Source organism: Suncus etruscus, chromosome 10 (genome assembly GCF_024139225.1).
Source record: "Suncus etruscus isolate mSunEtr1 chromosome 10, mSunEtr1.pri.cur, whole genome shotgun sequence".
Lineage (NCBI taxonomy): Eukaryota > Metazoa > Chordata > Mammalia > Eulipotyphla > Soricidae > Suncus > Suncus etruscus.
Window position 1 is genome coordinate 34,006,971 of NC_064857.1, and position 15,216 is coordinate 34,022,186.

The 15,216-nt window shown below is 37.4% G+C and overlaps 1 protein-coding gene across 1 annotated transcript in view; it reads left to right on the forward strand.

Moving 5' to 3' along the window:
* The first annotated feature begins 979 nt into the window (after positions 1–979).
* Positions 980–15,216, forward strand: part of LOC126020122 (Fc receptor-like protein 1) — a 109,816-nt gene continuing 95,579 nt past the window's right edge. Inside the window, exon 1 of the mRNA XM_049781594.1 lies at positions 980–1,052. Coding sequence (XP_049637551.1) covers positions 980–1,052 — 73 coding nt within the window. The remainder of the gene's footprint in view (positions 1,053–15,216) is intronic.

Below are 15,216 nucleotides of genomic sequence, written 5' to 3' on the forward strand. Positions count from 1 at the left end.
AGTTGAATTTGAATGATAGCTTCAATATTTCAACACTTAATTGAATTTTTCTTCTAGCATAGGCATATTTCTTAATATTTAAGTCTTTTTTCAGTTCCGTTAACAAAAGTATATGTGATATTGCTTTTATAGTTGTGTTGTTATAATGGTCCAGAGATCATACCCTTTTTGTAAAGGGTGAAATACATTTGTTACTATTTCAGGATTTATAAGATCTAATTTTTTTCTGTCACACCAATCAACTCTCAAAGTATTCATCATAGGCAAGATATAAATAAATTCAGTTCTATTCAAATAAAACTTCATTCATAAGAACACACAATTTTTCTCCTACCTCTGAAATAGCCCTCAAACCTATGAAAGTAGAACCCATGTAATATCACTATGTGGTATATATTTATAAATTGAACAAATCACATAATACTTGATATAATAATTTTCTTTCTTGTTCACACTCAGGGTTCAGGGCTTATTCCTGGCTCTCTTTTAGGAATCACTTGTGGTATTCAGATGTCCTGGGACTGAACGGGGTTTACCATATGCAATGCAAAGGCCATACTCACTGTGGTTTTTTATCCAGCTCCCTTGATATTATTTTTAAAAAAAGGTTAATAGGTTTTCAGAACAATATTCATTTATTCATAGTGACCAATCAACAAATACTGCTTAAATTTGTACATTGCTGGTCCAACTTGTTTAATGAAATTACCTGACTACCTCTTTCCTTCTGTGTCCATTGCTGAGGTAGAATAGTAACAGACAAAATGAAATTCAATTTTTTCATGACTTCTTACCAGAGCAAGAACTGTTAAAGGCACCTTTCCACATCCACATGAAGATTGTCTTCTCTTTCCACAGAACTGAGGCAGGAGTATAATGTGTGATGCATGTCCATATGGAAGGATGATGAAGTTCAGGTTCTGAGAGGCAACTGCAAAAGTAAAAAAAAATAGCAAAGTAGTCCAAGTTTACAGGAAGAATGCGACCACCCAAACCTGCCCGCAGGGACGGGGGTCGCCAGTTATTCGTGGATCCCGAAGAGGACTTAACCTGTAAAAGAATTGGGGAGGGGAACAGACAGGACTCAAGACAAGATTCTGATCAAGAGTCCTTTATTGCAAAGTTCACAGAGCTTATATACCAAGCCACAAAGAGTCAGGGGGGTGGGCCTGCGGAAAGAAATGTGTAACATGAAGGCATTTACCATTAAAACATTTACAATTACCCAATTTTTTTTTACTAAACATAAAGTTAAACCTAGATCTTAACTCATGCTTGAAAGGTCAGCAGGAACTAGGCTGGCAATATAGTTTAGCAAACCTCAGGCATCCTATTAGGTAGTACAATTTGTGCTAACTTTTTCTTGATTTACTCATTTCCTAAGCCCCGAGGGCAGCTATACCAGGAAGTTCTGCAAAGCAGCAGCAGAAGCAGACCAAGAGTTTGGGGCTGTCAGGTCCCTGACAGAAGAACTATGTCATTTACATTGAATGAGTCCAGTAGGAGAAAGCAAATGGCACAACTATCCATGTGGACATTCACCCCAGTAAGTACTAAAGCTGGGTAAAGATCCTTGAGGGCAAAGCCAAATCTAAGTAAGAAAGTAAATAGGCAAATAGGAAGGAACAATTAAAAAAATACACAAATAAAGTTATTCTATATACAACTTGATTAAAAACTATAAAATAAAAATCACCTGAATTAATATAATTAAGACCAGAATTTTGTGACATTTATCAGTGATCATTATTATATTAGAAGGTAATTCAACTGTTTGAGATTATGATTTAGGGGTGAAGAAATTCTTGGATTTGGACAGCAGAACAAAGGTTGCCAAAGGGAGGGCATGAAGGGTACCAAAGAATGGAGATGGAGGCTTCTGTACTTACACGGAGAATGTCAGCACTCTGTTGATGGCACCTCTTACACTTACTTTTGTAGAGGTATACTTAAAAAGCATTATTGGCTCAACTTCAAATTTTTTATTTATTTGTTTATTATTTATTTATTTTATATTAGGACCACACCCAACAGCACTCAGAAACTACTCAAAGACTACTAGTTCTTCACTCAGGAATTACTCTTGGTGGTGGCTCAGGCCATATGAAATCCTGGAGATGGAACCTAATTCTGCTGCATGTAAGACAAAAATGTTCTACCAGGTGTACTCCAGTTTGATTTTTTTTCTAGAAGGCACATTTGACAGTAGTAATCATGAGAGGATAGAGATTTGAAGATCAGCATAATAGAAACTAAAACCTATTACTTAAACTCCTCAAGACTTCCAGCAGTTTGTAAAGGGAGGTAGCTATCACCCTTTTCTTGTTTATTCTTGTGAGAAAATAAAACTCAGAAACATTTTAAGATTCTAAAAAAAGATTCTCATTTCAAAGTCCCTCAGGGCCAAAGTGATGTCATATTGGGAATTTATTCTCTAAAGCATGAAGTTATGAAGTTTTATGAGAAGAATTTCCATTTCTTCAACACTGAAAATCAATGAAGTTAAATGTAATGATAATTTTAATTAAAATGAGATGATTACATTATGTAGATCTTAATGCCTCTCTGAATAAAAACTCAATAATACTGACATATTATAAACTTACAGGAAAGTAATTTTCCATTTTAATTAATTTTGATGAGAAAAATGTGTACATGGATGTGGTGAGATGGCTCAAACATCTAACATACAAGTTTTGCATTCAGGAGCCCTGGATCCTAGTACCAACACTTGTTCCCAGAACATAACAGGGAGTTCCCAAAAGAAAAAATATATGTGTGCATATTATACCTAAATAATTTTCCTCTTTAAAGGACTTTTTTTTGGTATTTTGGCCATAGCATGTGGCATCTTCATGACTTGACATTTAATCACTTATTTGGTTGGCTTAGAATCCTGGAATGGAGGCAGGTCTCTGAGTATCATTTAGGAGGCAACAATCCCCTCCCTCACAAAAGTAGGATGCTGAGGCTGGAGCAATAGCACAGTGAGTAGGTCTTTTCCTTGCAATAGGCTGACCAAGGTTTTATCCCTAACATCCCATATGTTTCCCCAAACCTACTAGGCGTGATTTTTGAGCACAACGCCGGGAGTAACCCCTGAGTGATGCTGAGGTGACCCCAAACAAACAAAAAATAGTAGAATGTATGTGACAAGTTCATTAAAAATTAGAGATGTTCAGATATTTTGTTGAAAATTATTTGAACTTAAATGAATAGTTGTGCTAGAGAGATGATATAGAGTTGGAAGCATGCCTTGCATGCAGATGTTTCTTGTTAAAGCCCTACCACTGCAGATGGACCTCCAACAGTAACCTTTGTGTAACCCTAAGAGAAACTCCTGAGAGTCAGGAGTGAGATCTGCAACCCTATATAATGCACCTACACCACCCAAATAAAATAGTAAGTGTAAGCATGTGTTCTTTAGTATAATCCTCATTTTCATGTTAAATTAAGAATTGACTAAAAAAATAGAATTGACTATCAGTTAAAGCCTCCATTTACAAATCCATAAAAGCTATCAGTAATTCTTTTCCTATATCTTCACAAATAGAATTTGCATTTTAGAGTACTCATTATATTGACTAATTAGGCCACTCTTTTTGTTTCGTTTTCTTTCAGAAACACTACAGTCTACATGCTACCCACACATATTTCTGGTAGCCAATCATTCTGCTGGTGATATTATAACTCTGCTTTCTCCCAAGGATTTACATCAATGAGGAGACATAACTGTAGCCTTCAGAGGCTTTCACTCAGCATAACAGTTTGATATCAACCATGCTGTTGACTGTACCCTAAGTTTAACTAGCAAATCGCAAAAAAAAGAAAGAGAGAGAGAGAGAAAGAAGGAAAGAAAGAAAGAAAGAAAGAAAGAAAGAAAGAAAGAAAGAAAGAAAGAAAGAAAGAAAGAAAGAAAGAAAGAAGAAAGAAAGAAAGAAAGAAAGAAAGAAAGAAAGAAAGAAAGAAAGAAAGAAAGAGAAAGAAAGAAAGAAGAAAGAAAGAAAGAAAGAAAGAAAGAGGAAGGAGGGAGGGAGGAAGGAAGGAAGGAAGGAAAGAAGGAAGGAAGGAAGGAAGGAGGAAGGAAGGAAGGAAGGAAGGAAGGAAGGAAGGAAGGAAGGAAGGAAGGAAGGAAGGAGCTAAAAAAACTAGCAAATCACAGTCAAGTGAATGGATTTGCTTTGATTTGTTTTTATTCATGTTTTAGGATACTCTTAAATTTTGAATTGCTGTCTTGCCTTTCTTTTCACTGATTAAATACCATTGGAATTTAATCAGGTATAGTCTATAGTTAATCAAATTTTAATTAATAATTTACTAGTAATAAATCTATCAGTTTTCATTGCCAAAAGCACTGGTTTTTAAAAGATATTTTTATGCTTAAGAAAATTTTGGGCTTACAGGATTTATAGCTTTAAAGGTATTACTTCATCTCTACTAAGAGTAAGTCTGTCTCTTTTTGTATTTTCTGTTTCATTTTATTTGTGCAATGCCAGGAATTGAACCAAGGGCTTCACACATACAAAACCTATGCCCTACCACAGAGCCACAGAGCCAGCTCAATTCAGAATTTTACTGTTCTGCACTTCAGTTTTCTCTTATAGCTAGGGTAATTTTTGGACAGAGTGCTTCATTTCCCAAACCCAGTAGGAGCAGACTTTTTGTCTTGTACAAGTAAGGGATAGAAGGTCAGAACAAAGCACTGTTTTTTCCCTGAAGAAACTTTTTTTCATCCTAAGTGGAAAAAGAAAACTGGGTTTATTCTGAGGAGTTCTGTTATTGCTTTTTCTATGGAACTATTTTGAATCTAATTTTAAAAGTTTAATAACACTCCAAAGCAAGTGAATTATAAAGAAGGCTTGACTTTTAGTTTATTGTTTAATTCTACACCATTATAACTTACTATGTTGATTATATATATACGTGTATTAAGACTTTACAAGAAAAGTTATGTAAAAAAGGTAACTCTTTTTCCCAGGGGTGACTCTCAGAAATGAGGAGCAGACCGAAAAGTAAGGGAACCTGTAGGAATTTGGGTACTACAAGGACAACACCTGGTAATACTAAGGGACATGTAATGCCAGGGATAAAACTCAGGTTCTTTCATATACTGGGCATGTACTTTCGCATGTGAGTTATATCCCAGAGGCATGAACTGTTTTGCCCTGCTGGGCTGCCAGACAGTGACACTGTCAGAAGCACATCAGTGAATGTGGTTGCACAGAGAATTATGCTCAGATTCAGTCTTGCTCTGGGCATATTTTAAGTCACTGAGGCATCTTTTTGGCCTTAAGGAAAGGAAAGAGATAATGCAGCAAAGTTTTCTCAAAATTTTCCAGAAGAGAGGAATAACTTAACCTTCATTTTCTTATATACAAAGTTAATAATTGATTTGCTTCAATACAGAGCCTTTCGGGGCTGAAGAGATAGTGAAGCAGGTAAGGTGTCTGCCTTGCATGTGGCCAACCTGGATTCGATCTCTGACAACTTTAAGCTCCTCCAACCCTGAGTACAGAGGCAGGAGTAACCATTAAGCATTGCTGGGAATGCATACCCCAAAAATACTTTTCTCCAAAAAAACTAACAAAAATAATGGCATTTTTTTACTAGTGGCAATTTAATGCTGTTGTTCTTATCACTATATACCTGCCACTCTTCAAAATGTTTGCTGATTTTATAACAACGTTTTTTGATAAGCTTGTAGCTGTTTCTTCTGTAAATTTTAAACTGAATAAAACACAAGCTCTTTAAAATATGATTTTTAACTTTGGCGTTAGTGAAGACTGGCAGTGTTCCCTATGAAGCACACTATAATTGTTAAAAAAACAAACCAGATTATATTTTAATTCCTATAAGCTCTCTTTCTAAAAAAAAAAGGACTATTTCTAAGTAATTTTATAGTGCTGTTCTTATGTTTTTTCCCTGTGCCATGGATTAAAGATTATATTGCATATTTTATCATCATCCAGAAATATTATGAATGTAATTATTTCCACATATCCATTAGAGAATATTTTATTATATCTTTTTTAGAATAAACACTAAAAAAAGAAGAAATACAAGTTAGTAATTATATTTCTTTTTGAATTGCAAGAAAGTGGAGATTAGGAATAAGATAAGTGGAAGCAGAGAAATCTCCCCAGATAGTACATTTTTAATAACATGATATAAATATATTTTCACCCATTACTACTCTGGGAAATTAATAGCAGTATTGTGAACATTAAAAGTTCTATATTCACTTCAGAGCATAAAAACCGGCTATCCTTTGCAAAAGCTGGCTCCCTGTGTGTGACACCAGGCGGGGAAAATCCGCGAAAGTACACCGGCCCAGTGGGGCTCAGCTGTGAAAGACTGTGAGTGTGACCTGTCTATGTCTGTCTACTGTCCTCTTGCGTGAAACTCTTGCGAGTGGGGCAAAAAGAGGCTCAGAGGAGCACGGCCGCTCCGCTTCGCTACGCGGCCGTGCACTCTTTCTAAGGAAAGAACTCCATTGCAACAAGAAGGAAAAATCACACTAAGAACGGCGCTATATCACAGAAGCAAACATTTCTCTCTGGACTGTCTTCTCTGTTACATGCTCGGGCCTAAGATTTGACCCAGTGTGAGGCTTCATCCACGGAGGACTCCCCTCCCTTAGAGGCAAGTCAGCCCATCCAGAAAGGGAGGAGCCAGAGGAGTGTGCTGCCTACATCATATAGACAATGAATACCACTACAACACGTAGAAAAACCCACAATACAAATGTGACAATGGGGAAACAGCGCAGGCCAGCATCAGACATAGAGAATGAAGATGACAATTCTGAGGACCAGATAATGACTGAACAACTAATCAACCTCTCAGATAAGGACTTTAGACTAGCAATATGGAAGGTGCTCAACAGACTCCAAGAAACCATGGATCGAGTTGAACAGAACACTAATAAGAACCAAGAAAATATGAAGGCAGAAATGACAAAACTCCAAACTGAAATAACATGTCAACTAACAGGCCTGAAAAACTCAGTAAACGAAGTGAATGACAAAATGGATAAGCTCTGGGACAGGGTATCAGAAGCTGAGAATAGACTTGGTGCTGTGGAAGATGAGATACATAACAATTCCATACAGCAGGAGAGATTGGACAAAAAACTTAACGCAAATGAGCAGACAATGGAAAAATTAGTCAAAGAATGGGAACAGACGAAAATAGAAGTCTATGATAAGATCAACAGAAACAACTTAAGAATCATTGGAGTCCCAGAGACCCAGGAAGAAAATTTCCAGGAAGAATCAATGGTCAAGAACATCATTAAAGAGAAACTTCCAGAGCTAAAGAATATATGTGATCAAATCCTGCATGCCCGAAGAGTACCAACCAAAAGAGACCCCAGAAAAACCACCCCAAGACACATCCTAGTCACAATGACAAATCCCACAGATAGAGACAGAATTCTGAAAACAGCAAGATCAAAAGGGGAAATCATGTTTAAGCAAGCTTCCCTGAGATTTACAGCAGACCTGTCACCAGAAACGCTCAATGCCAGAAAGCAGTGGTGGGATATTGTGACAAGACTGAATGAAATGAATGCTTCACCCAGAATACTATACCCAGCAAAACTCACTTTCCGGTTTGATGGAAGAATACATGGTTTCACAGACAAAAAAACAGCTCAGAAACTTCACAGACACAAAACCAGTCTTAAGAGAAAAACTGAAAGACCTAATCTAAGACAAGACTACCCAAAAGACACACCAAATTTTGAAATAAAGATGGCGTTAAATCCCAGGACAATTCTTTCTCTCAACGTCAATGGACTAAATGCACCAGTTAAGAGACACAGAGTGGCTAAATGGATCAAAAAACTCAATCCAACCTTCTGCTGCCTACAAGAAACGCACCTGAATAGTCAGAACAAACATAGACTCAAAATAAAAGGCTGGAGAAAAGTTATCCAAGCAAACAACACCCATAAAAAAGCTGGAGTGGCCATACTAATATCAGATAATGCAAACTTTATACTCAGGAAGGTTGTAAGGGACAAAGACGGACATTTTATATTAATCAAGGGGTACGTAGAGCAGGAAGAATTCACTCTCCTAAACATATATGCACCGAATGAGGGGCCAGCAAAATATTTAATACAACTGCTGACAAATCTGAAAAATAATATCAACAACAACACAATAATTGTGGGGGACCTAAACACGGCTTTGTCAACACTGGACAGGTCAACCAGACTGAAACCCAACAAGAATATACTAGACCTGAGGAGAGAAATGGAAGAAAGAGGCCTAGTGGATATATATAGGACACTCCATCCCCAGAAACCTGGATACACATTCTTCTCCAATGTACATGGGACATTCTCCAGGATAGACTACATGCTGGCACATAAAACATACCTCCATAAGATCAAGAGGATAGAAATTTTGCAGATTACCTTCGCTGACCACAAGGCTCTGAAATTATTTGTGAACTCCAAAGGGACTCAGAAGAAACACTTTAACACCTGGAAGTTAAACAGCCTCATGCTCAATAACCAGTGGGTCCGAGATGAAATCAAGGAGGAATTAAAAAGGTTCCTGGAAACAAATGACAATAAAGACACAAACTCTCAGAACTTATGGGACACAGCAAAAGCAGTACTGAGAGGAAAATTTATAGCTTTGCAAGCACACATCAGGAAGGAAGAAGGAGCTTACCTGAGTAGCTTAATGACACAGCTAATAGAACTAGAAAATGCTCAACAAAAGGACCCAAGAACAGGAAGACAGAAGGAAATAACAAAGCTGAGAGCAGAAATCAACGAAGTGGAAACTCAAAAAACAATCCGAAAGATCAACGAAAGCAGAAGTTGGTTCTTTGAAAAAATAAACAAGATTGATAGACCACTGGCAAACCTAACAAAGAAAGAGAGAGAGAGAAACTTGATAACTCGTATCAGGAATGAAAAAGGAGAGATCACTACTGATATGACAGAGATTCAAAGGGTAATCAGAAACTACTTTGAAAAACTCTACGCCACTAAAAATGAGAACCTGGAAGAAATGGATAAATTCTTGGACTCTTATAATCTTCCACGGTTGAAGGAAGAGGATGTAGCATATCTAAACACCCCCATCACCATTGATGAAATTAAAACAGTAATCAAATGTCTGCCGAAAAACAAAAGCCCAGGTCCAGATGGATTCACTAATGAATTCTATCAAACTTTCCAAGAGGAACTACTGCCAATCTTGGCAAGACTCTTTCATGAAATTGAACAAACAGAAACACTTCCAAATAGCTTTTATGAAGCCAACATCACCTTGATACCTAAACCAGACAGAGACGCTACCAAAAAAGAAAATTACAGACCAATATCACTGATGAATGCAGATGCAAAGATCCTCAACAAAATCCTGGCAAATAGGATTCAATGCCTCATTAAGAAGATCATCCACTACGATCAAGTAGGTTTCATCCCAGGAATGCAAGGCTGGTTTAACATCCGTAAATCTATCAACATAATACACAACATCAATAACAAGAAAAATAAAAAACCACATGATCATATCAATAGATGCAGAGAAAGCATTTGATAAGGTCCAACACCCATTCTTGATCAAAACTCTCAGCAAGATGGGAATGGAGGGAACCTTTCTCAATATAGTGAAGGCCATCTACCACAAGCCAGTGGCAAATATTATCCTCAATGGAGAAAAACTGAAAGCCTTCCCTCTAAATTCTGGCACAAGACAAGGCTGTCCTCTCTCACCACTCCTATTCAACATAGCACTGGAAGTACTTGCTATAGCGATTAGGCAAGAAAAGGATATCAAGGGAATCCAGATAGGAAAGGAAGAAGTCAAGCTCTCACTGTTTGCAGATGACATGATACTCTACTTAGAAAACCCTAAAGACTCTATCAAAAAGCTTCTAGAAACAATAGACTCATATAGCAAGGTGGCAGGCTACAAAATTAACACACAAAAATCAATGGCCTTTCTATACACCAACAGTAATAAAGAAGAAATGGACATTAAGAAAACAACCCCATTCACAATAGTACCACACAAACTCAAATATCTTGGAATCAACTTGACTAAATATGTGAAGGACCTATACAAAGAAAACTATAAAACTCTGCTCCAAGAAATAAGAGAGGACACACGGAAATGGAAACACATACCCTGCTCATGGATTGGCAGGATTAACATCATCAAAATGTCAATACTCCCCAAGGCATTATACAGATTTAATGCCATCCCTCTAAAGATACCCATGACATTCTTCAAAGAAGTGGATCAGACACTTTTGAAATTCATTTGGAACAATAAACACCCTCGAATAGCTAAAGCAATCATTGGGAAAAAGAATATGGGAGGAATTACTTTTCCCAACTTTAAACTGTACTACAAAGCAACAGTTATCAAAACAGCATGGTATTGGAATAAGGATAGGTCCTCAGATCAGTGGAATAGGCTTGAATACTCAGAAAATGTTCCCCAGAGATACAACCATCTAATTTTTGATAAAGGAGCAGGAAATCCTAAATGGAGCAGGGAAGCCTCTTCAACAAGTGGTGTTGGCACAATTGGATAGCCACTTGCAAAAAATTAAACTTAGACCCCCAGCTAACATCATGTACAAAGGTAAAATCCAAATGGATTAAAGACCTCGATATCAGCCCCAAAACCATAAGATATATAGAACAGCACATAGGCAAAACACTACAGGACATTACAGGCATCTTCAAGGAGGAAACTGCACTCTCCAAGCAAGTGAAAGCAGAGATTAACAGATGGGAATATATTAAGCTGAGAAGCTTCTGCACCTCAAAGGAAATAGTGCCCAGGATACAAGAGCCACCCACTGAGTGGGAGAAACTATTCACCCAATACCCATCAGATAAGGGGCTAATCTCCAAAATATACAAGGCACTGACAGAACTTTACAAGAAAAAAACATCTAACCCCATCAAAAAATGGGGAGAAGAAATGAACAGACACTTTGACAAAGAAGAAATACGCATGGCCAAAAGACACATGAAAAAATGTTCCACATCACTAATCATCAGGGAGATGCAAATCAAAACAACGATGAGATACCACCTCACACCCCAGAGAATGGCACACATCACAAAGAATGAGAATAAACAGTGTTGGCGGGGATGTGGAGAGAAAGGAACTCTTATCCACTGCTGGTGGGAATGCTGTCTAGTTCAACCTTTATGGAAAGCGATATGGAGATTCCTCCAAAAACTGGAAATCGAGCTCCCATACGATCCAGCTATACCACTCCTAGGAATATACCCTAGGAACACAAAAATACAATACAAAAACCCCTTCCTTACACCTATATTCATTGCAGCTCTATTTACCATAGCAAGACTCTGGAAACAACCAAGATGCCCTTCAACAGATGAATGGCTAAAGAAACTGTGGTACATATACACAATGGAATATTATGCAGCTGTCAGGAGAGATGAAGTCATGAAATTTTCCTATACATGGATGTACATGGAATCTATTATGCTGAGTGAAATAAGTCAGAGAGAGAGAGAAAAACGCAGAATGGTCTCACTCATCTATGGGTTTTAAGAAAAATGAAAGACACCCTTGTAATAATAATTTTCAGACACAAAAGAGAAAAGAGCTGGAAGTTCCAGCTCACCTCAGGAAGCTCACCACAAAGAGTGATGAGTTTAGTTAGAGAAATAACTACATTTTGAACTGTCCTAATATTGAGAATGTATGAGGGAAATGTAGAGCCTGTTTAGGGTACAGGCGGGGGTTGGGTGGGGAGGAGGGTGATTTGGGACTTGGGTGATGGGAATGTTGCACTGGTGATGGGTGGTGTTCCTTTTATGACTGAAACCCAAACACAATCATGTATGTAATCAAGGTGTTTAAATAAAAAAATTAAAAAAAAAAAAAAAAGTTCTATATTCAAAAAGTTTCTATGGCTTAAGTGCTCATTGTAACAATGTGAGGACATGAGTTTGATCTTGAAGGTCTTCTTCATGTCAAGTGCAGCCTTTACATTATGGACAGATGTCCAGATATTTCAACTCTAATCTCTAATGCAATGGCACTAGGAAGCATTTTTGTGGAGATAAGGATAATAATGTTGAAGCCTCAAGATAGTATCAATGGTACCGTATAAAATCAGATGTAAGAGTTCTGTGTCTCTCAGCTTTGCAGGAACATCTCTAGGAGACAGCCATCTGCAAATCAGAGGGGAGCTTCACAACAATGATAGAATGTGCCAGTGACTTGATCATGAACTTCCCAGTCTCCAGACTTAAGCACTTATCCTTATAGCAATTTGCTATACAAGCCTGAATTAAGACAGAGAATAGAAATCATTCTTCCTGGGCTATGTGAATTATGTATAATAGAGACAAAAGAAATAATGCTCTCCAAAGAGGACTATATTATCCCTAGCATGACAAAGCAGGGTATATATTTTAAATAACACACATATACATATATTTAAAAAATCTATAAAATATTTCAGAAATTTAGAAATGCCACAACAAAGGAGAAAGGTTATTTACCAGAACTTTACTGGTTAGAGAGAAAGCAGGGAGGTTTTATGATGTAAATTCCTTGACACTGAATATGATCTTTTAAAAATATGATACTGAATGTAAACAGTGAACTCTATAAAGTTGTTCATAATAAATTTCTGGCATTTAATGCTTCTATCCCAGTCCCACCATCAGTGTAACATTCCCTTCACCATTGTTCCCATGCCCCACTCACCCAACCCTGCTCCCTTGGCAGGCACAAATTAATCTATTTTAAATTGCTTGTTACAACTAAATGGTAAATGGAATTATCAAAATAATCTTTGATAAAAGAAAACTTTCAAAAACTGTTATATCTCACAGTGGGGCCATTAAGTCATTGTCTGAAGGTTTACTAAGCTGTTGCTAAGTGAGTGAGCATTCTGTTATTGGTTTTATCAGGCAGCCCTATCCTCAAGAGATCTAAAAAAGTCTAACCAAAAAGACAGAGCTCACAAAAATAATAGGATGATAGACTTTGAAGAATATGGACATGTTATCTGGCTTGTTGCTGAGTACAGCAAATCTTGGTGCCCACAAAGCAATACAAGACAGTGAATGACCCTGGAGACAGCACTCAATTATAGATAGATGGGCAGCTGGACATAAGTTCTCATCTCACTTATTGCCAAGGCTGCAAGTCATGCTTTCATGCTTTACATTGCCCCCACTGGTGTGTTACACATCTTCACCCTGATCTCTAAGACAAGAATTGAGGTTTAAAGCAACACGAGATAAGTAGCTCCTCATAAAGAGTCATCTGAGACCCCGACATAGTCATTCTGTTTCCTGACTTAATTGTGTATAATGTTTTAAAAGGTCATATTTTCAGGGCAAGTACAATAAAGGGCTTTTCTCTCCTCCCAAGTATATTTAACCTTAAGTGAATCCTAAGAAAGCCACATGTTGGGGGAAATATATAAAGAGTAACTCTTTTTTATACTCTTCTATTTTAACAAAATATTAGACTTTATTAGTACCACTTTCTGCTCATAAGTACATACATTAATATATAAAGTAAAAGGAGAAAAATTCTAGATGTAGAATCATTTAACTCTCACAAAATATATTTTCTTCCTCCCTCCCACCTTCTCTCTCCCCCCTCCTTTCCCCTTCCTTCTTCCCTCCCTTCTCCTTCCCTTTCCTCCCTTCCCTCCCTCCTTCCTTCCTTCACTCCTTTCTCCCTTCCTTCTTTTCTTCCTTCCTTCTTTTCTTCCTTCCTTCCTTCTTACCTTCCTTCCAAAATAATAAGAGTAGCATAAAATTGTTTTGTTTGTATGCCACACCTGGCAGTATTCAGGGGTTTCTCCTGGCTTTGCACTCAGAAATTATTTTTGACATGCTCAGGGGACTATATAGGATGATGAGGATAGAACCTGGGTTGGCTGCCTGCAAGGCACAACACTCTACCTGCTGTGCTATGACTCCATCCCCATAAAATTGCTAATAGAAAGAAATTAACTTTTTTCACACTCTTATTCACTAGTGTCTTTTAAAATACTGAAGACTTAACTGAGATGTTGGGCAATGTAGTCTGAGATTCTTATACTATCATGTTTTAAGAGGGCCTCAATCTCGGGAAAGCAGGAGTGAAGGAGAAATGCAAGAAGGTGAGAGGAAGGAGAGACGAGTACGGATGAGCTCTCTGAATCACAGAATCTTGTGGTCTGTTGAATATCCTCTTTTCCCCCACTCTCGAAGAAGCCATGTTGTCCAACTCTGAGAGGAAAATGATTTCAACATCTTTCTCCCTGTTATTTTGATCTTCCACAAGTGGAGCTCTCTTGGGCAATAACTTCTTTGCCCTGCCTGTAAAATCAGATTTTTCAGTCACAAGTCTGCAACTTTCAGGACATGTATGCTCAAGGCAGGAGAGGTCTACAGAGAGCACAGTTCAGATGGTTAAAGACATGAGAGCCAGTGGGATTATAAGTTTTTATGAACACACTTTTGTCTCCAGCAATGCCGGCTACTGCTATACCAATCCAAACTTACGGCAAAGCATTCCTTTCTGCCTTAAGATATTTCTACCCAGAAATCAAGTATAGTGTCACATTGATACAGCAAGTTACAGTGCTTTGATTAGATTTATGCACAACACTGTCTTTGATTGCATTTTTACAAAATACATCAAGTTCATCTACTAGGTAAAGTGTATTGATTTCACCTAATATCAGCCAGGTTTCAACTTTAGTATGTATAGTTCTGGAGAGGCTAGATAAGATAAAGTAGTAGCCTATAATCTTAGTAATTTACTAAACAAAAGCTTATTTACTGCTCACAATATATAGTAAATGTATTTGGAATAGTATCCTAGCCTCAGACCTGTAAATTATTCATCATTCTTGCTTCCTACGGCTGAAATAGGAAATGAATATAATTCTTGCCTTGGTTATCATATTATCTACTCATTAGAGTTTTTGCCTGTTCTTATAGACTTGTGATGAAACACAAATACCATCAGATCAGAACATGTCAAGATAAAATATTGTGCAAACTAGCATTTATCAAAAAGGGAGTTACTGCCCAAGAAAAACCATAGAAAGAGTGGAGATCATGTTATTATAGAACTCTGCTCAGGTAGCATAAGCACCAGTAGGAAGTCTGACTCATCCTGTCCTTATCTGTTCAGGTACAGCATGCCTAATGAAAAGAGTGCTTGGAATATCTGTCTGTGT